The following is a 26,667-nucleotide window of genomic DNA, read 5'->3' as shown; positions in this document are numbered from 1 at the left end:
ATAAGAAAAACCACTTTTCCATTACCTGGAACTATCCATGCCCTACAATGAATAGCTACAGAAAAGTTTAACAAATTGGGTGAAATTCTTTTGACTGATGAAATTCTACCGACTTCTGAGAAATTATGTCATATAACAAAGAAATCTGTTATATGTTGTACAATTATTCAGGCTCCTAATTTCACTTACTGCTTGAATAATGGCACAAAAGAACATATAAACTAATCAGTGTTCTTTTTTTTTCACCTGGAAGAGTGATACATATGTGGATACTTATGTGGATAAGTAATTGAAGCAGTTCTTGTGCAATCTCACTTGCAATATCTTACTTGCTCTATCTCTATGCTGAAGAAACACATTACAGACTATAAAATCACATTCCCATGTCAGCTGTTAATAAGGAATGATAGAAGTTAAGAAATCAGATGATTAATATGACTCTTCATAAGATCACACTTTGATAAGGAAAAGTCAAAAGTGATATGGAAAAATATGAATCTTCAATTCATGCTGCATATTGAAATAGAACTTTTCATTCAAGATTTTAGAAGTGAAGCCATAGGGAAAATTATGTCAGGATGCAACTCCTTCCGTGATAAACAGCAGCTAAGATGCTTCTATGTCCCAGAAAAGAGAATGACCCTGAAGAAAAGGAAAATGTTTTGATTTATGGTTATTCTAAAGTTAATTAAATAGCCTGGTGAAGAACATACCTCTTTATCCTGAATATTTGGATCTGCGTTGTTTTCCAGTAACACTACCATGCAGTTAATGTAACCTCCATAAGCAGCACACTGCAGAGGTGTTCTACCTGCATAATCCTGCACATTAGGGTTGATTTTATTTTCTATCAAGATTTGGCACACGTCAGCATTTCCTCCCAGGGCCGCCCAGTGAAGGGGTGAATGGCCATCTTGGTCAACCAAATCTACTCTTGCTCCTCCTGTAACAACAAATACATTTTTGAACATAAAAAGAAAATACTTTTGAATGCAAAGAAAAGAAAAGAATAAGATTATGTTCAGCTAGAACTTATTTGGTAAACTGACAATTCAGAGAAATATTTCTGAAAGTAACTTCAACTTCATTACTCAAATCCTAAAACTTAAATCAAAATTAATTGGGAATGAAAAAGTTTCAGTGCGTGTCAGGCATCTAACTTTTTTACAAGCTTCTGAGTATCATCTCAGATGCTTTAGAATCTCCGGATTTGTCAAATGCCCTTGAAAAACCTAGCTTTAATTTGTTTCAGGCCTATTAATTTTCAGTGAAACTTTTATTTCTTAATAACAAAATCACTTTTGAAAATCAGACTTCAGATGAAATCTTTTTTTAAATCTCTAAAGCAGACAAGATAAAATATTCACAGTGTAAGAATGACTTTTGAAAAGAGCTTTTTTTTTAATTCAAGCATGCTAAGACTCTTTTATGCAGATAATTAATTCCTCTATGTGTTCTTGTAAGACGTAAAAACTCCGTACAAAAATAAAACTCCACAAATATAAAAACTTTAACCAACCCACAACAATGACTGTCTATATCATAAAATACTTAATTAAACATAACTCAGATTCTGATAACCAAGCTTCTTGCACCTACGAAAGCCAAATGGCATAGGGGTGGGAGGAAGAGCTTAACAGGAGGTTAAAATACGCCCAGCAGATCACAGAAGGAAGCACGCTTTTCAGTAAGAAAGGTTGGTTGACGGAAAACGTGCAACTTGTTAGCCTGGATACTTCAACTGTCCATAAATGGGATAATATTTCAAGTAGGAGGGAGACTGCTTCCAGCTACTTGGAATGTTTCTGTGAAGCTACAATGATAGAATTTTGCATCTAAGATACCACTGTTCTTTCACCATACTTCTTACGCTTCAGCAGAGTTTTTACAATTATCTAAAACTGTGTACATTGTTAAATCTTACTTCTGTCTACAAATAAAATAGTGCTTATAAAAACCAACCAGAGGAAAATATTAATGATTTAGGATTTTTGATAGCTACCTTCATTAAAAAATAAAGATTAATTTAAATAGTCAAAAAGTCTTCAAAGAAGCCTAAAAATGCTTTCTCACAAAAGAGAATAAAGCTTAATTTGGTTTTATTTACTGTAGAAAAAAAAAGAAAGAAAAACAATGATTTGCTGGGGGAAGAGGCAGTTTGAGAGACTAGAACATACTTGAAAAGGCTTGAGCAGAAAAGAGCTGTGAAAAGAACTATCCCATATTTGAAAGTTTTATATTTAACACTTCTAGCCATTTTGCACAACACTCTGATAATCTTTTACATTTGCTAGCGCTGTTCCACAAAGGGTACTTAGAGACAAAACCTGTTTTAGGGAAGTAATTTTCTACCCCACCTCTTGCTTAGCTATGCTGTTTATTTCCCAGTCCCGCAGAAAGCAGCACCAGAACTCTGAACAGGTTTGTAAATTTGTAACAGCTAACCTTTAATGAGTGTTTGTATCACTTCTTTGTGTCCCATCTCACAGGCTCGGAAAAGCGGGGTATGTTTCATGACATCCAAAGCATCTACCTGTGCATTATGTTCCAACAGCAATTTCACTGTGCTGACATGGCCAGAAAGGGCAGCAGCATGTAACGCTAAAAGAATAAAGTAGTAGGAAAAAGAAATCACAATATCATGAGCTTTGGAGGTTCACAATTAGAACAGTCAAAATAAAAATTAATTTTGACCACTTTGGCAGAAAAGGTGCTTTTCAACCACAAGAAACTGAAGAATCATAACAAGTGATCACTAACCACATTTTCTTGCCATACAAGCAATAAGCAGGAAAACTGTTAGCCCTGAAACATGTTTCTAACTTGTACAAATAGGAATTTTAACCTTAACACCACCAAGATTGGCTTATACTAAGGATTTGTGGAAGGTTAGCAGCTTCTGATTAATAGAACATAACATGATCTACTTCTGCCTCTGTTTTGTGGCATTTCTTACATCACCCCAATGGAGATGAAACTGCGCATTGCCAGTGAAAGAAAGCTTTCATTAGTTCTTCAATGTTTTCCTGAAAATACCTTTATTTCTTTCAAATAAGCAAAGCTGTCTCAATTAAAACTAACTCCCGATAACTACCCAGCTGTTCCCGCCCCCCTTTTTTTTTTCCAGAATTACTTGGAGAAAATTTTACACAAAATTATGTAGCAAGGCCATCACATCTCACACAGTATCTGCAGCCCCGTTTTCTTCAGGAAAAAGAAAAAGATGATGGAAAGACCAGATACTGCATTTTGTCTCATCCCTACAATTTACGAAGTTCAGTTGTACGAAAACTATGCAAGTTGATTCTGCAGACTCCTACTCTTCCACAGTTTCCTTTGCCTTCTCATATTTGAATGTATGCAGACTTCACTGAGTCCAAACCAACAAATAACACAGAGCTACTTTAGATAATTTAGACCTCAGAGGTCAAGACGTGGCATCCTATAACTGAAGTTGCTATCCCCTAACACAGCATCCTGTGGGCACTGTCAGCTGGAGTTGAGGAAAATGTTGAAATATCAAGTCTGATCAGTTCACGGTTCTTTTTGAAGGAAAGGAGAACTACACACAGCAATGAGATTTCAAATGAATGGAGGACACATACTGGTGATTTCACTTACAATTTGATTTCAAAATGCTTTGGATTATTTCCTATAGTCAGCAATCAAATCACATAATCTACATTCTCATACTGCCTTATATGTAGAATATTTCACAGATGACAAAATCAAAGTAATTTAGAATGACAATACAAAACAGTGCAATTAGTACGTGCATTTAGTAAAGTGAATTCATATCTCCCCATGAAATTTCACAAATATTCATCCATGGTGAGAATTCAGTCTGCTCAGGCAAGCGAAACGTGGGGCTGAAACAGTACCTACATGTCTCTACTTGTTTAATATTAAAACAGGCAGGGTCAGGATCCAGCAGAGGCATTAGACAGAAAGGCACACCACAAAGGCCAACGTTAGAAGGAATTGCTTCTTGAACCATAGCCAGCATATCAAAACAGTCAGGCTTTTTCTATTTGCCTGCTACTGTTTACCACTGGTACCAGGTTCACACAGCTTATGAAATGGTAACCCAGCATAACCTGTTACACAGGCACTACTAAAATGCACAGGTTGTTCATACTGTCCATGCATCAAATCCAGCTGAAGTGTGCTGCCTTAAAACACACATTCTCAAAATTAGTGATAGTAACTGGAATTGTGATACAGACAAATGAGGCACTTCCTACAAGAACTGAGGTCACAGCCAGAGACAGTATGAGAAGTGCTGCCTTAGTAATTGAAATCATGCCTTTAAGACGACACTGATGTTTAACTGTGGCAGCTAAAAAGCATAGAGGCACTCATCACACACGTGAAAAATGTAAGCAGTAAGATCTGCAGTAGCTATGCGAGTGGGTGGCTATCAGTAGAAATTTGACAAGAATGAGATCCCTGCCGCTTCGTACATTTGAATGGGCCCCTGGTTTTCATGGTCTGACCTCACAGTAAACTCTAGGTTCTGGTTTTTGTACTGCATTTCTTATGAAACCAAAGGCAGTAAACCACTCCATCAGATGACACATGGGGTGTGTATAACAATACAATAGAAAAAGAGCTGCTGTGTCAGCTTGGCCAGTTCTTCGCCCCTATCACTCATTCTGACGCAGGCATCTTGTTTCGCACTTTGTGCTCAATATTTTCTTGTAAGCCAAATTTTCTGTGATGGAGTCACGGTGACTGAAGAGATTCCTCGGCCAGCTGGTCACAATAGGCCCTTTGTTCAGCCGACAGACAGAGCCCTCTCCATTGTACGCAGTGACGGCAGAGCTATAAAGCTGCCCCTGTAATGCTCCTGCAGCGCTGATCTCTGAGAAGAGGGAAATTCCTTTCCCTTGGTGTCATTCTCCTACACAATACGGAGAAGTCTCGATGTTCTAGCAAAGCTGAATGGAGAGCCTGCTCTTTTTAAGTAAATGCAAAAGGCTGTGTTAATGCAACATTATAACTGAGCTTAACTGAGTCGGCACACAAAAGTCAGAAAAACACAACCTTGTACGCTCCTCAGCAACTGTATCCCAGGCATGGTGGCATGTACGCTATTTTCTATTAGTGCATAGTTTCCCGTCAGAATACGACACTACTTTTCCCTCACCAAAACTTGGGAACGATTAAGAACCTTCGATAAAAAACCCAGGTCTGAAATCAGAGAGTGATTTACTGGTGGGCTTCCTTTTAAGTTTACAGCTCACTATAATAAAGCCCATGCTACTGCACATGCTTGCACAATGGTAAAGTTCAGACTGCTCGACAGCAAGTGACCAACAGCATAGTTCCCCACTTCAAGACTATTAGTGTGTTCTACACAATGGCAGTTTCAAGTAAATGGAAAATCCATTCATTTCCTTGCATTAAAAGCCCTACAACAAAATCAAGATTAAAAGGTGATTACACATCACTGCTATGAAAGGCTTAAGACTGAAGGATAATAAACCCAACCACCTGAATTATTCAAGCATGAAATCCACACCTGAGTAATTTCAGAAACACAGTATGTGATTACTGTCTGCAAAGAAGAAAACCCTTTGTAAGGAGGTTTGCACAGTGACTACAACATTACTGCACCTTAAGATCTGAAACAAATACTGTGAGGTATTTAAAAGGGAACTGTCAGGAAGGAGCAAATATAGGTGAGACTGATAAAACATAAAACAAAACTAAAATTGTAGAGTATGTAGTTTGTAAAGTCATCAAACATGAAGACTGAGATTTTATTTGTTGCACTATTTCTTAAACTCAAAAACTATGAACTATCGTAACTTGGAAAGACTGATTTTTTGGTGTGCTAATTTGTAAGGAAGCAAGAATTTAGATATCTAAATAGAATTTTATGGTAACTGTATTTGGCTTTTTGTGTAAAGACCCACTATACCACCAAAGGACATAAAAAAAATCATTTTTTTATATGAAAGTAATATTCATACATACTATCTTTCAAATCCTGAACTACGCAACACTGATATTGCATTTATTTACCATTTTTATGTTATTCCAAGTGTGATCTGAAAAGAGAAAAGCTGTTAAACTCATATCTTTGTTTCTTGGTTGGGATAGATCTACACGGCAAGTTCCCTAAATCTAAGCATGCAGCTTAGGCTAGTTTGTGTGTGTGTGCAGCCAAAAGATAATGCTTGAGTACACTTTAAAACAAATATATTAAAATTTATATAAACAAACATTGCAATATACATTCTTGTTTGTTTAAAATAACATGGTTTTCAGGAGAAATGCCCTCTACTGTATTATTCACGAGTGTGTGCTCTGTCAGCTTGGCTATTATTTGCACTTAACTTCTAAATTTGTGACCTGGCTGTGACTGGCACAGGGTAGTTCATGACCTCCTCCCACACAGCTTACCCCTGCAGGCCCCTGCTACCAAACCTCTCCAATTTGTGCCCAGTATATCCACATTCTCCTCTTTTTTTATTCAGATGTCAACTGTTATTCTATTTTTGTTGAAAGTACGACATAGGTACAATATTTCTACCACAACTTCTTATAATTTTTCATTAAAGGAGATAAATTCATAGTTGTTATAGGAAATTTTGAATTTCATGACTTGCATACTTGAATTCTGAAACACTGTGTTGCATACCTATCTTTTGCTTCGGGCAAATAACGGGATGATAAACTTGGGGGATATCAAGTTTAACCTCTTGTTTGGACAACCAAAGTGCAATAGCTTTAATCTTTATTACACTATCTTTACAAATAACTATGGTACTTATGATTGTCATTATGATAATTTAGCCACTTCACTGGTTAGTTTGCTTTATATTGTTTCAAAGTATTTATTTACTGACAAATTTTTTTAACACGCATTTCCAGGGAGAGCTTTTTATGCAATTATATTTCATTTTATTCTTTAAAACACAGAACAGCTCTTCCTTTCCCAGGATTACAGATCTAACTAAATAGCAGCATAGCAGTACATTTCTTCTTGCTATGTTTCAAATGAACTGGTCCAATCTGCACAGAAAAGATTTGTTTCTTTCCCACAATAAGGCAAAGAACATGACTCACACACATAATTAAGCTAATGCAGAAATATTTTCAGGATTAAGGTACACATCCAGGAAAAGATTAATATAGCTTCTAACAATGTTTTTTATTTGGTGGAAATCACACTAACTGGAAACATCCAGTGGCTCTTTACTGTAAAGCATCTTACCTGTGCCAGCGTATTTGTCTGTCATATTGATATCAATATCCAATTTTAAAGTAAGCATAGTCCTAATGACATCATCACTGCCTTTGCCAGCTGCCCACATGAAGGATGTTCTTCCTTCAAGATCCGAGTCATCTTTTACAGAAGGATGTTTCAAAAATACTTCAACTGTTTCCTGAAAAGACATACTATTGAAATTAACATTAAAAGGAATCTGTAACAACAAGAAACCATTGTGTCTCATTTAGCTGTTTATGAAGCAAATCAAAGCTTCATTTTTCCTTTTTATGTTTATATAGAGTAATAGCTCAACAGGAGCACTGTATTTTCTGCTATGCCCCTTTCCTCGACAATGTTCATAGTGCATCCTTAACTACGAGTTTAACACTGTCATTTATTTCATACTTTTTTCCTTTTAGTGTCAAACATCATGTGTTCATCATAAGGAAGTAAAAGACACTGCAGTCACTGTGAAGAAAGCAATGGGAAAAATATTATCGGCTTATCAAAACATTACTGTAATACTATGATGCTAAAATAATATTCCTTCAAAATATTCTCCTGACATATTTCTTTGCTCCAATTCTAAATATGACTGCACATGCAAATATTTTAGTTTGCCAAACTCTAATAATTTGACTATTCAAAAAAAAAAAAGGACTTCTGGGGCAACATAGACATATTTCCTAATATTTAATAATAGCAGCAGGTTACTAATTACTGAAATATTATAAATCGAAAAAGATTAAGAAAATCTTTACACCTGAGTCCAGGCTTTCCACTGTAACTGTTACACTAAAATCTCTATTTAAATCAAAGCAAAAAGAATTATGTCTTCAAATGCTGTGTTTCTGTTAAGCTCTCAGCAAACAAGTCCACTTGTTTAACCTGCTGCTAAATTCTTAATAAGCCACACAGGAAAGGAAGGGAGAGGAAATCACGACTGCTAGAAAAAGAATTAGGGGAAGATTTTCCCTTTTCTAGCTAATGCCTTACAAAGGCTGTGTATTTAACAGCTGGTAAACATCTCTTAAGAGTCACTGATAGGCTAGCCAATAAAACCTGAAAAAAATGGGTTACATTATTTTATTTTATTTTTATATTTTAGTATTAACACTATTTTCTCCTTTCCCCCGTGTGACACCAAAATAACTCTATCACTGCTCTGGGTAGGATGAGAATTCCTTGGCTATAAGGAATCAAAAGCTTATAATCACAAAGGTGTTTAAATGCCTAAGTCCTATTGATTAGCTTAGATTTTTTTTAACTACTACTTTTTATTTCATCCCTCTAAAGAAATAGGAAATCTCTCATTTATCTTATGTTAATGTGATCTAAGATCCTAACAGCTTTGTGAATCTGGGTCCATATCTGAACTATCAGTTTATTGTAAAAAAGTCCAGCCAGAAATAATGAGGAATGGAAGCATTAAGCCTTCCACACAAACCAGCATGTGCTTATAGCTTTGTGTACTCACACTGACCACCACTACACCTCAGACACAAACGGCCACTCATTAGGCCAGCAACTCAGCACCCTACCAGTACTCTGCACTGCTTGAAATCCTGCAAAGTGAAAAGCAGTATGAAGGCTGGTCCTTTTCAATACTAAAGGCAGACATCCTAGAAACATAAATAAGTAATTTTATTTTTCCATTAAGTTTTAGCCAAGCAATGTTTCTTTCAACCACTCTTTTTTTATAGAGTTTTTAATGGGAAAAAGTGGAAGAAAATCCCACAGTGCTCTAAGAGTTATTTTCCAAAATGAAGTTATCACAACTTGAAAACAAAATGAAATTAAATTAGAACAGGATGGTTAAGAAATTGGAAAACAGAAGCATCAATCAGTTTAATTCTACATGTATTTTGTCATGAAAAATCACATGTATTTTATCTCTATTAAAAAAAGTGGAGAAAACGAAATAAAAAACAACAATGCTGAAAAACAACAGTAAAGGAGAGAACTAAACCTGGATCATTTCATTCTGTGCTATCAAGAAACTCTGAAAAATACTAAATATTATTTTTGAATATTCAAAAATAAGACTGGGGTATCCACATTCCATTTACTAGATCAATCTATACAAGTATGTGAAAGGGAAGTACATTGTCTTGGGACATCTCTGGAAAAATTCAGAGAAAAATAATATATATTTAGTCCTGCATTCTGGATACTAAAATCAATACTAGTAGAGCATCTGCCTTCACACATGAAGTTCAAAAATTTAAAAAGGATGTTTATTTGGACCTTCTGTGGGATACATAAGCCATCTAAATTTCAGGCAACCTATTTGGATGGTTATATTAGGTAACTTCTCTTCTTTTAGAACTTTTCCTTCTATAATAAATGGGGATAAGTTAGTCTTAGAGAACAAATTCTTCACGTAAATTAAGTGCCAGCTAAGTCTCTTCAGTCTTTAAAAAAACAAAAATGTCATATTAGAGTAAGTAACCCACAGAAAAACAGAGCAAAGAACAAGATGTCGAGTTAAGTAAAACTGAAAGCAACGCAAATATTTATAATAAACACAAAAGAACAAACTTTCTTCTTCTTGTTAGGGACTAACAAACATTGCATTTTAACTGAGAAACATACCACGCCGATCCAAACTTGGGCAGACTGAAGAGAACAATAACGTGGCTCTCAAACCATAAATATATAGATGCTATTGCCAAAACAAACATGGATGTGTCTCCACTCAGTTGTTTGACTATGTATATGGAATGCAGTGGTGGGAATTACTCAAGGATTTGTATGTAATAGAGAAAAAAAAACGAAGAGTGGTGCTCAGAAACAACCAGAGTGGTAAAAAAGAGAGAAGCTCCAGACATAACTTAGGCATGCATAAACAGGGGCTCTTAGATACATCACCAGCTAAGAGGCTTGCAGATCTGAATGAGACTCTCCTGTTTGATTCTTCATGTAAGACGGGAAACAGTACATTCATTGTAAGTACACAAGATTACAAAGGAATGTCTGATTCCATCACCTACTCTATTTCCCCATAAAAACCTAAATGATATCATAGTTTGGCTGGCTAGTGGGATCAAAAGGCAGCAACATAATGAAGATGTTTCATACAACTGAATCAAGCCCCGAGAAAGAAAGCCAGTATGAAAAATCATTTTTTAGGAATGTATCAATATAGAAAAGAAAAAAAAGATAAAAGCATGTGGAGATAATCAGCAGAATGTAAATAAAAACATTCTGTCTTTCCTATGAGTCTGACTCAAACTAGAAAGAAAGGCTTTTACAACATAAATATTTTAGGCGTGTGAGTCAGACCCAAATTGTACATACCATGTAATGGACAATAATCAGCATGAATAAAAAATCCTCTAAAAAGGTGTAAATTATACACAGAGATATGCTCCAATGAAAGTCTGAATTTAAAAAACATCTGTATGGTCTTACTAAGACCACCTCCAAAAAACCCCACCAAAACCCCACAACTCACTCTCACAAGGAAACAGAAGGTGACAGCTGTGGTATTAATATACATTGGTCAGTTCCCTCTTTCAATAGTACTTCTGGATTTGTTAACTTGAATGGTTCTCAAGGGCATTAAAATTTTACTTGTTTTATGAAAATTAACATGTGGGTAGGCAAGAAAGACCCAAATTAGTATCCCTGTTAAGAAAATGCTGTAATATGTGCTAGATAACTACATTAATTAGGCACTAAATAACCCTTTTTGTAAAGGGAAGTTACGAATAATACAACTGAAGAAAACTTAGATGGGAGCTCTCAGCTTACTATGCATGGCATAATTCAACTATAAGAGACAGAGCAGCATGAAAAAAGCCTTCTTAAGTTCCAGTGCTTAAGCACTACTTCTATAATAACATCTATGACCAGCAATCATTAAACTGCTGAGTTTTATACTTAGCTCTACCATATCTGATCTTGCTCTGGAAAAAAATTACTTATTCTACCAAAATATAAGAACTAGGCTGTCTGAGAAACCAATGTTCTTTGTTGTCTGAATTTAAAAAATATTTTTAAAATATGAAAAACTTTAAAAAACTTTTAAAAATATAGCGTTCATGGAGAATTGTGACAAAAGGTACTCGCTCTTTAGCCATGCTTTATGAGACAACAGCTCATTCATAATAGCAAACATTCATAAGTTAATCACCTTCTTGAAGGCAAAGACTGGTTTCACTGGTACTGAAGCAGCTGTGCAAAAACTCATACAGGTGATCTTACTCTAAATACCTTATAACTGCTTAGATTTTGCTATAATGAGCCTTAAAAAGTGAAAGCACTGTAAAATAGTAGGTGCCATTCTGCTTTCTATTGAAGTACCTAAATGACTATTGTGTGTTCTGGTGCAAACACATAGATCAAAGGGCCTTTCTTCGTACAGCAACTTAGTTTTTAAAAATCTATTTAAAAACAACTCAAACAGTTTGTTACATTATAAATATTTCAGCAATATATATTTACTTCACATTTAGGATATGTGCTACTTACAGCAAAGTTGCTCTGTGCTGCATAATGTAGGGGTGTTGCACCTTGACTATCAGATGGGATAGTTCCAAACTTATTTCTTTCTAATAAGAGATGGACAATCTGTGCGTGACCTGAGAAAAATAATATAATAAAACCAGATATGTATTGAATCCTAAAGTTAAACACTCCCCTATTAAAAAGAAAAAAAACAAAACAGAAGAAAATGAACAGACTTCAATAAATAATAATATGTTTGTGTTGTAGCCATTACAGTCTAAACATAAGAGAGAACATAAGACTTGATATTTGAACTATTAAGCCTGGCATGCACCTTCTTCCCAATAGTGTTGCAGTTCCACACTCTGTATCCTCATTTTTGAGGGGCATCTGTAAATCAGAATGACCTATGAATAGGAACATGTGGAAAGATTTTCTATTTCTTTTAAAAGAAATCACTAGAGCATTTCCTTAAACAAAGAAACCAGCAGTAGCTGGTCAGACAACGGTGATATTAACATTGCAATGAATGAGCTGAATATTTCCAGAAAAAGCTTCTGATAATTCAGCTGAGATGCTGCATTTGAGTGAGAGGTCAGTCAGAAGCAGTAAAGTGAGCATAGACTGATGATGATGAGCATTTGTCCATCTACATTAAAAGGCAGGCTAAACCAGCATTGACAATTTCATCCTACATCACATTGTTTTACAGAAATTAAGTGTAAATTCTTAGGTTTTATTTGATCAAAATTTCAACTGAGGATGTATAGCAGAATCTGGAGGCTTGTCTACTACCAGCTGCCATATCTGCAATAAACAACAAACTGACACACAGAACTCCTTCCATCAAAACAGATTAGAATGCTTTTAGATTAAAATCACAACGGGGGGTGGTGGGGGGTGGTGGGTAAACTTTATATCCACTTCACAGACAGGAAAACAAAGACACAATATAGCATATTGCCACTAAAGTCAACTGATCCTTTCATATGCTTTCTTTTGTAGGCATATGCGGCTCACAGAATATCTTAATGATTTGGTATTTTAAGAGATACTATAACGCATAAATCACATAAACCCACTCTGATTTTACAGGAGAAATCTCCCAGTATCTTGCATGTGGGGAAAACAATCAATTTTGCAGCTTGTTACTTTTGCGCAGTTGACTTGAATTACTTTAGAATAAATGAAAAAAAGTAGGTAAACCTTTCTACTAGCAGTAGACTTTTTTTAATGAAAACACCGACAATTACAGAATGAAACTGTGTAACAGTTGTGGTCTGTAGCTTTTAGAAACCTAAAAGATGGAGGACTAGGCAAGCCTTCTTTTGTGGAATGGCACTTTCAGACTTTGTATGTATGGAAGTACCAGAAACGAGAGAAAATGGTCAACTTGGGTCAAAAAGGGTGAACGGCTATGTGGGGATTGTTTTTTTCTAGGGGTTTTAGGATGTACAGGAAGGCTCCTCTTTCCTTTCAGCCATTAAGACAAGCCTGGACCCAGAAGATCACAACATTCTGTCACAACATTCTGTCCCTTCCTACCAGAAAAACACTAAAAAGAAGAGATGTAATGTTCTTATGCTCTTCCCATCTCAAGACTGTAAGAAGTGAATTGAAGTGCACTGGAAGAAGTTGTTTCTGAGTGCAATCCTAGCAGGAAAAACATAGGAGTACTGAGCCTCGAGAAAAAGTTGCCTGAACTTTCACGACACAGCACTAGAAAAAGGGTAACAGAACTCTGTAATCAGGACAGGAGGTCTACCTAAATTATGTATGAGAAAGAAGGCTTGAGGGAGTTGAAAAAAAATTTTGTATTGGGTACAACATTAAATAAATTGGTGCAAAGATGGATCTCACTTGGACATTAATGTAAACACTAAAACTCAATTCTTGAGGTCAAGAACTTTCATTTCTGTAGCACTTTTATTTGGAAGAGATGTAACTTGGCTGAAACTTTTATCTACGCAAAAGAAAAGGTAACAGGAGCAACAACACCCTAAGATGCAGTCACATGCAACCCATCACCTTTAACAGAATATTTGTGGCTGTATCCATGCACTACTTAAAACCTCCTACTGTTAACCCATTTAGTAACATTTTAGACTCTTTGAGATCTATATACATCATCCAGTATCTAACTTAAAAACACAACCCTAAAAATTAATCATGATTTACCAATCAGAAGTTCCGCATAGGCATATGCCACCTAGAGACTTTATCAAGTTCACAAAGGACTCTGGAGGTCTTGGCACATCTTCCCCCTTTATTCCACATTGATTAGACAATCCATTTTTCCAACAGACAAAACTTCTCTCTTAAATACAGTCAATTTCAAAACACGATAAATTTTGCTTCTTGGACAGAATCAAGTGATAATGACTATTTCTTTGGGAGACCAATCCTATGACACTTAAAATGTTTCACAATTTGTCTGTAAAAATTCAATATCCCTACTTGAATGCAAGTGCAAATCTGAGAACACTCTTTATTCTTTTTTTTTTTTAAATAAACTTAATCAAACTACATGTACATTGTCACTGGAGTTGCAGTAACTCGCTCCAGTGAGCAATCTGATTCTTTTATTGGCATTCTTTGTTTGCAGTGTCCCAAAGGGTCATGGGGATGAAGACTGTTAAAAAGGGAGAGAGAATGTTTGAAGAGTCTTTCTTTTTATCTGGTACATGGTGTTTATTTTTTCCCCTGCACACAGGAGAATGGAAAATAGGAGGTCAATTTTCTAAATCATATTATTTTTGTGCCTGTCATTTTATGAGTTGTGTTTCCCTGTATTTAGACTATTTATATTTAATCAGGTTTTTACCTTTTTTGCAAAGATCCAGTTTTGTAACCTGTAAAACCAAACTGCAGAATTCACATATGCAAGGTTATAATTTACAGAGCATCTGAGTCTCAGGGTAGGAATCTGAACAGAAAAAAAACTTTATCTGAATAAAACTTCTTGTCAGGTCTGATTAGATTGTCATAATGTGTCTGATGAAGAGCTTGTACTAGGAGTAGGAGACGTGTCAGCTCTGCCATTTTCTTGTTGTTCACTTGTGCTGGCATTATCAGATTACCTGCGGTTTCTTTGTGGGAATCTTTTTAGGTCACTTGTCTATTTTGTGAGGGGTAGTTTAGTAAAAACTAGATAATATAATCCATAAATCCACTTAACTGGGCACATGTAAACTGCAATGCATCACAATAAGCTGAAAGTGAACAAATGAGTGATGATGCCACTGTCAACCCCTCCGCATTGTGGAGCACTCACTTTCCTCAGGCGCCTCGCAAACCCTATGTGACCATCTTACATATGGACCAAGTGAGGGTGCTAGCATCAATCTGTGTATTAAATATTAGTAAAGTTTTCTTATTTTTTCAGATAAAAAATAAACAGAAGTTCTGATATTTTCTTCATGCACCCCAATGGATTGTCTTGCATACACACTGGGGTGTGCACACCCCACTTCAGACACCGCGGCTCTAGAGTACCGTTTTTTTTTTCCACCTGTGAACAAAGCTACATATGCAAGAACATCTCAATATGGTCTAATTATTCTTAAATCATGAGCGTATATAGCCTGCTGAAGTAACACATTTTACAATGCTTTGGAGAATCTGAAGCTAAAAAAAAAAGTCTACACACAACTTCTAATCCTGGTCTAGCAGAAACTATTATTGTTCTAAGAGATTAGTTAGCATAATGCCAGGCTGGAATTAAATAAAAAACAGAGACAAAGATTAAGCACCACAGTCAATTAATTATTAAATGACTTCAGCATTGTCCAGTTTACCAAGTAAGGCTGCCCAGTGAAGGGGAGTTCGAAACAAGTTGTCATAAGATGTCACATTGCAGCCTTCGTAGGAGGTCAGGACATCAACAACTGCTACGTTCCCATCAGCAACAGCAAAATGAAGGGGAGTTCGTCCTTCATAGTCTTGCCAGTTAAGCAGAGATTCTGTAGGTGCAGCTTCCTTTAAAAAAAATAAATACAAAATTAAAAAAATATTGAAGAGAAAAACGATATACTCTTTACAGAGGGGTTTTTTTTTTTGTCTTATAATAAGGAGATAAACTGTCCTTGTTCAGTAGAATATAGCTCTACAATCAAATACTTTTGTTACAGTATAGGCTATTTTCAAGTATTTCTTATGGATTTTTTTTTTATACTTACTTACTTACTGTACAAGACCTGATTTTTGGTACATAGCTTGTAGTTTTACCAATCTGTTGTGCAAGTGGCTCCTTACACAGATCTTTTAAAAGACTAACTTAGGCTCTTGTGAAAATAACTAGATCTTCTCACTTGATTTTCTAAGTTGAACACAACATATGTATCTTCATATTTTTCTCCTAGGACACTCTCCTTTTTGCACAAGTTAATCTTATGGCTTTCATTATAATACTTTTCTAGCATTTTAAAACCACATGACTATCAGAGTATTTCTAAAGGACATGTCAAGGTCTCTAGCTGACAGGATAGAAGTAAGTTAGAGAGTACTTCTAATGAATGCATATACTTGTAATGGGCTTAATTTTGAATAAAAAAATCTTTTAAAGTATCGTGATTAGTCATTTGATCACATAACATAGGCATTAATAGATACAACATGACTTTTCATCACATTTTCTTAAAAAACATGCTAAATTACTTTCACATAGGGCCCCTAGCTATATAGTTTCTTACTATGATAATTTCCTTGCTCATCAACTTATTTCTCTTCATGACTTTCTTTCTCAGGCAAAAGAACAGAACAGTACAAATGAACATCATCGTAGCATTGTAGAGATCTCCAAATGGCAAATATCATAACGGCCCATGAAAGACAAACTTTAAACTTCATTTTCCTGAAAAAAGAGGTATCTCTAAAGAAAACGGTAAACAATAAAACAATAGAAACTCAGGATGAAGGATACCATACAGCTAGAGCAGAAGCAGAATGTGAAAACGAGAGCTTAAATAAACTACAGGGAGTAAGTGTGCTGTTCTACCTCCAACGATTCAGAACAATTCACTGAAGTCATGGGAATCCTGTGCAAAATAAAAAAGAAATGTAGTCCTGAGATTTTTAACTTCCAACATGAGAGTGGACTTTAGCCTATGATAACTGAGAAAAACAATCCTCCTGAAAATATAGACCCACACTGTATCTTAAAATATACTTATGAAAGAGAAGGGAGAGATTGTGATCAGTGCAGCTTGTTAACAGTTAAAGCAAGTTCCTGATCCCTTTCTCACTAAACTAATTGCAATTTTTCCTATTGACTTCACTAGGTACACAAATAGGCCATAAAATCACTTGTATTTGCATTATTTGAAATGCAGTAACTACTACATAGAAAATGAACATCTAACATTGAGAATGATAAATCAAGAAGCAGAAAGTCAGGAAATTCCAGAGTTATGGTTTCTATCCAAATATTAAGTGACCAACGTTGTACATTCTATATGTTCTACTTAATAGATAAAAAAATAAATACGTGTAGCGTTATATTTAGCCATATTTCCTAAGTGCAATCTGGCTAAATTAATACTGCAGTAGTAACCTCAACTCTGCAATGCCCTGATTCTTTGTTTCTTACTGTCTTTCTAACTGTGTCAAGTTAAACCTCCTAATATTTGAGTAATATAAGTTTTCTAAAGTTAAACATTTACATACTTCACATACTGTATGTAAACACTAATTAAGTTGCCTGACATGTAAAAAAATTGCATCAGTTTTAGATGTCAGTAGTGCTAGCCATGTTTTGCTACAGAAAAAAATTAACAAACTCGAAACATACTCTAGTTCATTACTGTATCTAGCCACTGGTACAATAACAGATAATCTATTAAAAACATAAAAAATTGATAAATGTGAATCTCTTAACTAAAAATACAAAGTTAACATTGTTACATGCACAAACCACAATAATCAAAGCATGAATAACACTTCTTTTAATAAGCATTAAAAAGCATTTATCAGAGCCATTACAGTGAAAAGTGAAGTTTTATGTTCTTCCCTAGCTTTAATAATTCTCAAGAGAAAGCTCACTGATAATATGCTTACTTTCTGTCTATTCAAAGAGCTCAGCAGGGGGAGTATAGAGCCCACTGCAAAAATTCACAAGTGATCTTTATGAGAATCACTTTTAAGAATGACTAAAAATGAATGATGATATGCACAGAAGTCATTACTGAAATTCTAACTCCACCAGAGGAAAACCTGTTCGAACAAAATGGACAAACAAGAAAACAAATGCTTCTTCACTTTACGTATAATTTATTGACGTAATCTGGAAAGCTAATTTTCAAGCCTTCTAAAAGCACAACAACATACTAAATAAATGACTCCTAAAACTCCTGGCTCAAAGTCACTGATATTCCCCATAATCAAAAGTGTTACTTTTGCAAATGGTCAAGAATCTTTTAATGACAAAGCCACTATTTATATTCTAGTCTAAAAGTACTCGTGTTTTGAAATTTTTGGCCACTTAAACTAAAATTTTCTAGGCCTCTTTCTGCCTACATTCAAGAGTATAATTTCTTTGGATTTTAAGTGGTTTTGGTGTAAAACTAGCTATAATTAAACTGTCATACTATATTAATATTTTAAGCACAATACACAGAAGAAACAGGAGCTACGCATTTTTCTGCAGCAATTTGAACAATGGAATTGTAGGCAATAATGGAAAGTGTTGTATATATAAAAGTCATGTCTCTTACCATGAAGAATAAATAAAGAGAAGAGATACAAAATAGACAGAAAGTACTAAGCAGTTGCTTCCATCATATTAATGGAACCTTATTCTGTTCTTTTCTCCTTAAATCTTCCCAATGTTTTTCATGTAACCAAGCACTGCTGAATCTGGAAAGGTGGAAAAGGAAGTTGACCATGAGAGGATCTCCAGATTAGAGTTTCTCTCTACTTCACACGTTTACTTTCTAAATATGTCATGAGTTCCATTTTCACCGTATTTTATGGATTTCAATATCAGATATAACCAATTTGTGCATAACTGTCACCCCTGCAAACCCAAACTACTTCTTCAGCATTCAGCTGAGCTCTTTTCATTATTGTTTATTTTAACAATCCCAATGGGCTAAGTACTACACAAACATCAAACAGAAAGATGACCCTTAATTTTATGAATTTATAAACAGGAGACAACAAATGGACACATCCAGATGGCAGAGCACAGAAAAACTAGACAGTATTTTTCAGTATCATAGACTGTGGTCTCAATAAAACCAGCAGCTTAACTTTTGTCAAGTTTTTGTAAAGTAGCACTGGAGAATTCCGAGTAGGATACTAGAGAAAAATAATTTTCTGGGGAATTCTTCCAGAGTGTTAAAGATAACATGAAAGAAACAAAAGCAGTGTTGTTTTTCATAACTTAGCAGGCAACAAAGGCTGCCAATGCAGACTGACCAGCAGTAGATATCAATATCTGACTTCTATCTGAGCAACAGCACATAGCTTACAGCTTATAGCACTCTATCATGAAAGCAGAGACAAATGGTTTATGCTGCATGTGATTAAAAAAATGGAGAGGCAACCGTGACACAGTCATAGGCTTTTTGCACCACTATCACTACAAGACAATATTCTCATGAACTTAGAAATGCAATTATGTAAATTAAGACACAAGATGACAGATTTTAACTGTATGGGTACGCACGTTAGAAATATCATGCAGAAAGAATGTGAAAAACTATAAAGTTAACCTGGAAGTGAAGATCTAAAAAGGAATGAGAATCAAAGGTGATGCTTGGGCAATAGATCTGGAACTAGGTAATATGGCAAAAAGTAGCTAAGAAAGGAGGGGAAGATTATGAGCTCTGCAGGTAGATATCTATCAAGACCAGTAAGAAAAACACTTCCATTTGGAGAGAAGACAAGATCATACTAAAGGATTAAAACTCAGAGGCACCGCCAACAACAAAAAAAAGGTATTTATACTCAACAACAGATTCAATCAACAGATTAATTACCTAGTAACAACGTTTCTGTATCATCAACTTTTACAGCACATTCTGTAAGCTAAATTACTTTTTCATTTAAACTTGGTATTATCTTACTCCATCAATAAGCATATATAGGTATAGCTATTTGGAATATAAACAATTTAGTTGATGCATGAAAAAGCCTACATGGAATCAAGAACACAGTCTTTTAACTGTCAGAGTGAAAAAAAGAACCAAAAAACCTGGACATGATCATGATTCTGTATTACCTAAAGAGAATCTTTGAGAACACCTTCAGTAAGGAGACAGGTATTTTTGACCTTTTGTAATGCACCTGGCTGGGATGGAGTTAATTTTCCTCACAGAAGCAGGTATGGTGCTGGGCTTTGTATTTGTGATTAAAACTGTTGATAATACACCCATGTTTTGCTGTTACTGAATAGTGCTTGCACAGCATGAAGGATTTATCTTTTTCATGTCCTGCCCTGTCCTGCTCCCCTGCTCCCTGCAGTCAGTGGGCTGGGGGTGGGCAAGAGATTGGTAGGGGACACAGCTGGGACAGCTGACCCAAATCGACCCAAGCAATATTCCACACCATATGACATCATGCTCAGCAAAAAAAGCTCAGGGAAAGGAGGGGGCAGGGGGGATGCTCATGGCTACACCGTTTGTCTTCCCAAGCAACAATTAAGTGTGCTGAAGCTCTTTTTCCACTTTCCTGGGAGTGACTAACATCTGCCTGCTGATGGGAAGTAGCGAATAAATTCCCTTTTTTTGCACGCAGCTTTTGCTTTCCATACTAAACTGTCATTATCTTCATCCACGAGTCTTCTTGCCTTCCTTCTATTTTCTCCCAGTCTCGCAAGAGGGGAGTGAGCGAGTGGCTGTGTGGGTGTTAGGCTGTTGGCTGGGGCCAACCCACCACAACTTTTAAAAACATTTACCTTGACTATCTAATGTTTGAAAAAGTCTGTATTTGAAGACAGCAATCCTTACCTACTTTTCAGCAAATTTATTTCTCTAGTGTGGCAGAAAAGTAGATGGTATATACAAACCAAAACTTTGTGACAAAATTCTGTTTGTGACAAATTATTTCACAACTGAGTGCAAGTTACAAATATCTTGAATAAATAGAAGTAATACAGAAATAAAATCACATTAATTTAACACTGGAAACTTCTCAAAAACTATTTTTATAGTAAAAAAAAGTATCAGTAACTGTAAGATTATCAATGTGATTTGGAGAAAAGCAAAGCAAATTTTTATATGCCACACATAAGTTCTCAACTTGCAAGATAATCAGGCAAACAGACATATAAGTCACTGTAGTTAGCTTACAATCAATGTGTCTAGTTCTGAAAGACCTTTGAAAGACAAAGATATAGAGAGATTGTTGCAATATGAGAGAAAAATTCAGTTGAGACTTCTGTATCTTTCCATGTTAGTGAAGTTCAGAGATTTCCACAGAATAAAAATCAAGGTAAAAATCAAGCTGAGCACATGATTTCATTGTACTCATTATAACTGTCAGTGTAGAAAATGAAACTGAAATACTGCAGAAAGAGAAAATATGCCATCAAGGAAAAATTACTAAATCCGTACACAAAAATATTTGGAAAGTCTCTCAATAAACTGATCGTGGGCTGACTGATAATTGATCAAATATTTCCCAGAATTCTGATTTGAAAGACCAAATTAAATTAGACTTTTCAGTACAATTAACTAGAAATAAACTTTCAAATAATGAAGAAAAGACATACAACAAAGAAATCAGTGTGCAAGATGCAACTGAGATGAGTAATATGACTGGCCATTTTAACTAGGAGAACTTGCAACCCCTTCCTCCCTCCCTTACCCCTGAAATGAACAGTTACACATATCAAACTAATTAAGAGAATATATATAGTCCATGAGTTAGAGCAAAGACATTTACCCATAGAACTCAGAAGAAACCCCTTTCAAGAGAGCAAAAATATTTAAGATGATTTCTTATCTGGATATAAGTAAAAGCAAATGATTTCATTCTCAAAGACTCAGTGGACTAAAATGAAAAATTTCAAGAGAATAAAAAATATTTCTATCAGAGTAAAGTAATAAATACAGAAAGTGTTATATATATAATAGACTTTCTTACCAGAATACATTTCACTGTGTGAATTGCACTAGGGTCCTTGTTGTTAGCTGCCCAGTGAAGTGGGATTTTTCCTTCAATATCAGGGATTCCAATATTTGAATCATGTTTTATGAGAAGTTTCACATGCTCTGGGTTATTGTAGTAGGCACTCCAATGTAATGCAGTTTGCTGGAACACAATATTCACAAGTTTTACAAACACGTTGAAAAATGAATACAAGATGAAGATTAAAGTTGGTTAGAACCTGAAATATGATTTAATTATATTTTCATGGAATGAAAGAGATCACGTAGTCCAACTCCTCTGCTGAAAGCAGGGTCAACTAGAACAGGTTGATCAGGACACTGTCCAGTCAGATTTTTAGTTACCTCCACAGATGAGGACTCCACAATCTCTCTGGACAACCTGTTCCAGTGTTTGACCTCCCTCACAGTAAAAAAACCCATTTTCTCAGGTTTAAACAGAATTTATTATATTTCAATTTGTGCTCATTGCCTCTTGTCTGTTCACTGGAGACCGTTCAGAAGAGTCTAGTTCCATCTTCTTTACTCCCTCCCATCAGGTATTTATATCATATTAATATGATAACACAACTTTTTTGTCTACGTGGTAGTTCACTGAAAAAGGGCTCATTCTAAGACATAACTGGAAGGGCTGCAAGGAAAGGTCTGATAACTGACACCACATACAACAACACACAACCTAGCACCATAAAGCATGTTCAGACCATCACAGCCTGTCGGGATTTGAATTGAAAAAACTTCTAGCAGTAGAAATTTGTAATAAGTTAACAAATGTTATTTCTTAAGTGGAGTTGACCACTATCCCTAGAAACAGACAGCTGCAATGAAAGCAAAAACTTTTGATTACCAGGAGGCCAATGTAGCCTTGGTTTACTGGCTTCTCTCACCTACAACCTGCTTTTCAGTCAGTTGCCTACATGGAAGTAGATGTAGAAGACAGTTGTTCTCTCTCACGTTCAGGAACTATATTTGACAATCTTGATGTGCACAGTTGCAGTAATGGAAACGAATAAGCTATGTGCCCAACAGGGTCAAATATGTTGGACTCTGTCCCTGAGACCGCCTTTCATCAACCTGAATTCCATCTTTGCTACTGTGACTACTCATGACACGGACTGGAATAAAAGTTCTCTACATTTTGTGGGAAATCTGGCAATGCTTTAATACTGCCTTGGAAATCTGCTAAACAACAGGCAGGGTTCCTAAAAGGTTTTGGCTGGTTTCCGTATACCTTTGTTAATTAATTAACATGGTCAGGAAGTCAGCATGACCTCTCCAGAATGACTGCTGTAATTATAGCCAGGGTTTCCATGATACATGTTAGAATATCCTGGAAGGCAAACAACTGATTGCTAGGGCACAGGCTGGTTCAACTCCATTGTCCACAGGGGACAGAAGATTCATTTGTCAGAAACTGGGCTTGCAGCTGTCTTATCCTGCTTCCTAGATGATAAAATCAGATAAGGATTTCAGAGTTTAAGTAGTTACGTCACCAGTCCAGTCCCCTTCTCTTACTATGTCCTCTTATGGTAGAATGAAAACCCACTACATGAGATATGGAATGATGATTTCCACTAAGACCAGCCTTGCCAAGCTGGTACATTCCTTATCAGCTGATCCAAATACACTCGATCAGGGCACTCACATTTGAATCAGTGGTAGGTTAGTGCCTGGTGGGGAGAGTTTTTGCACCAGTTCCAAGATCACTTACAAATGGTAAGAAAGAGACCTTCCGGGTCAATGCTTAAAAAGCCTCCATCATCAGTAACAGTTCCAGTTGTATTCAATACCATGCCTACCTTGCCAATGGTAGTTACATAACTGCATTTTGGTCTTCCTTTTGCTATCTACACTCACAGTGTCTCACTTTTTGTTACTATATCCTTGCAGAAAAAATTGGGCCTAGGAAACATTCATATCTCTGCGTTCTTTGAAAGAAGTCTCTTTCAGATTTCAGGATACTCAAACTGCTCAAGCTCATGAAATTTAAACCAGATATTCCCAGATTAACAGGTCCACAATAATTACTGGAAATCTGTCTACTAAAGGCAATGTGATCATCTCCCAAACAGAACACGTCAAGCATGCCAACAAGAGGAATGAATTTGTTTCGTTCAAAACCTATGTGGAAACACAAGAAATCCTTTACCTAGAATGTCTGTCAGGACTGTGTGAAAGTCCTATGCCTCCTCATACCCTACTATTAATGCTAATGGAGGCAACTGTTTCACATCAGTTTTAAATCAAGCATTGCTAAACACTCCAACTTAAGAGCCACACTAATCTTAGTACCACAAAAAAATACAGTTACTATATGCTACATAACTATTCCTTCTTTTAAAATGGGTTAGTGTGCTATTACTGTGGACTGGCAGTACCTCTCTGTATGAAGAGTAATAGTAAATCAGTTGTTTTAAGAACTGTACCACTTTCCTTCTAAGATCCATCATCTCTTCTGGCTGGTCATTTTAATGATAGTCCTTTTTAACAAACATCAGTAGATTATTTCCTGAGGCTCTTGGAAGTCAGTGTGCTTCTGAAGCAGGCTGGTAATTTTATTGATGTGGTAGAGCATGACTTGACTTTGCAAAGGGACATGAGGCAACTCATGACGATATATGTGCTATATGATATACCTGGAAAGTCACCTGGAGATTTCCTGGCCTTTCAAACAACTGTGTCACTAAAGATGCAGAAAATTAGTCCGAAGGACTTTATTCTAAGAAGGTAGTAATGTTTAAGCTCTGAAGATGTTAAGATTACATTTTCTCCTGAGGTAGTCTGCAGTTTCACAAAACAAATGTCAAAGTGACTAACTGGTGCTCTGCTTCAAATGAAAGTCTCATGCCAGAATGTCAATCAACTTCATCATTACACCCCTCTCACTAAATGATGCACTCATGGAAGCAACAGCGCCTGTATATTGATAGCAGACCTTCTGCTGTCAATTGGTCCATTTTATGATAATAATAATAATAACAACAACAATAACAACAACAACACCTTGATACTTTTTATTCTCCCTGTTAGAAAATCTTCTTGACAAATGGCATCACATCCCAGGCCAAAAAGTCATGTATGACTAGGAGACTCTAAAAATTGTCCATTTTTACTTACAGAGATACAGAAAAAAGGACAGTTGACCAGACAGATTTAGTCTATGGATATTTTTACCCTTGGACCATCCTCGTGGATGGAAGTGAAGGAGCGGAAGTGAAGGAGTAAAGTTGAGCCAAGAAAAAAGGGGTGGGGGTGGTTTGAAGGTGTTGTTCTAATTTTTGTCTCTGTTTCTCACTATACAAAACTATTTTAATTGGCAAAAAATGAAACTCATTTTCTTTAAGTCAAGTCTGTTTTGCCCGTGACAGTAACTGGTGATCAATCTTCCTGTCTTCATCTAAACCCATAAGCTTTTTCAACCTATTTTCTCCATCTGTCCCATTAAGGAGGGGGAGGGAGAGAGCGGCTGGGTGGGCATTTGGCTACTTGCTAAAGCTAACCCATCACACATTTCTAAAAGGTAGCACCTATGGACAGCCGTGTCAATATCATCACCATTTTAGTGGCCCCAGTGGAGGGCGAAATTGATCACCCAGTGTTAGGAAGGATGTCTGCCAACAGCAAACCTGCATTAAGCTCAGCACCAAAGGAATTTCCTTTTTTTTTATTTTAAACTCACCTTTGGTATTGACAAATACTTTGAAGGCCTTTTTCCACCAAGTTTTCCAGTGACTCTTATCATTAAATGATTCTAAATGTAGGGTTTTTCCAAGGAAGAAAAGCAAGAGAAGCACATGCTATCCAGATTCTAACAAATATCACGTTACAGAAGGAGTTAGACCTTAAAAGAAGTGGTTTTTGAATCCTCTATTATTCTATGTACTCTCATCAAGAATGTCAATGAACTCAGTGCAATGAACTTTTACATCATTATCATCAGGAAAACATTAATATTTCTAAAGGTGATCATTATAATGCCAGCATTAGCCACTATTTTGAAGACTCAGAAAAAGTTTGTTATGACCAAAATAATTTTTCACACACAACTGTTTGATATAATACCAATTTCTAAAGCTGCTACAAGTGTTGTCTTAAAATAAGCAGTATCTTTACCTTGTTTCTGTCCTGGGTATCCACTTCTCCAGGTGCCATATGTTTTAGCAACAAAGCTAAACATTTTGGGCTTTTGTGACGTGTAGTTAAATGTAATGGCGTCATATCCTCTAAGTCCTTCTGCATCCAGTTCCCTCTACGAGCCAGTAAAAGTTTCATGAAGCGGTAATTTCCCTGGGTAAAGAAGAATATCAGAAATTTATTCCAGTTTATCAAACCAAATGGTGATACTGTTTAGGTATATTTACTGTTGTATTACAGTGCCTAAAAAAAAAGCACCAAAACAGCTTTAAGCTTTGGAAACATCTAATGAAGATTTTTTTGTTAAAAAACATTAACTCTTGATTTTTAAGTCTGTTTTGCTACTTGGTATTAGATACATATCTTCCTTTAGCAGAGTGTGTAAGACAGGGTTCAGTAATACTGAAAATTCTGCAGTATTGTCAGAGTTTCTTGACAGTTTATTCTCAAAAAACATCATGTAAAAACTGAAATAAGACCATTACATGCTGGTTTCAGCAAGGTAAATAGTTATCAGATGAGGAATAAAACTAAACATGAAGAAAGGCTACAATTTTCAAAATGAAACTAAGAAAAACAATAGGGAATGATTCAGAGAGATAAAATGTACTCATCTGAGTAACAAATATACAGAAAAGTGATTGTTTCTTACATTTTTAAATTGGGAACTGTATATAAATTTTGATCTACTGTATGCATGATAAATGGATGTGACAGCTGGCTTTGCAACACCTTTAAAATACTGAACAC

The 26,667-nt window shown here is 35.8% G+C and overlaps 1 protein-coding gene across 1 annotated transcript in view; it reads right to left on the bottom strand.

The window, feature by feature from the left end:
- INVS (inversin) overlaps positions 1–26,667 on the bottom strand; it is a 96,310-nt gene that overhangs the window by 29,156 nt on the left and 40,487 nt on the right. The window contains exons 3-9 of the mRNA XM_050891188.1: positions 25,897–26,070; positions 21,761–21,928; positions 15,472–15,652; positions 11,699–11,808; positions 7,226–7,397; positions 2,446–2,601; positions 714–943 (exon numbers count right to left, since the gene is read on the bottom strand). Coding sequence (XP_050747145.1) covers positions 714–943; positions 2,446–2,601; positions 7,226–7,397; positions 11,699–11,808; positions 15,472–15,652; positions 21,761–21,928; positions 25,897–26,070 — 1,191 coding nt within the window. The remainder of the gene's footprint in view (positions 1–713; positions 944–2,445; positions 2,602–7,225; positions 7,398–11,698; positions 11,809–15,471; positions 15,653–21,760; positions 21,929–25,896; positions 26,071–26,667) is intronic.

The sequence above is a fragment of the Gymnogyps californianus genome, chromosome 2 (assembly GCF_018139145.2).
Source record: "Gymnogyps californianus isolate 813 chromosome 2, ASM1813914v2, whole genome shotgun sequence".
Classification (NCBI taxonomy): Eukaryota; Metazoa; Chordata; class Aves; order Accipitriformes; family Cathartidae; genus Gymnogyps; species Gymnogyps californianus.
The sequence above is the reverse complement of the archived record's forward strand: the minus strand, read 5'-3'. Positions and strand labels throughout refer to the sequence as shown.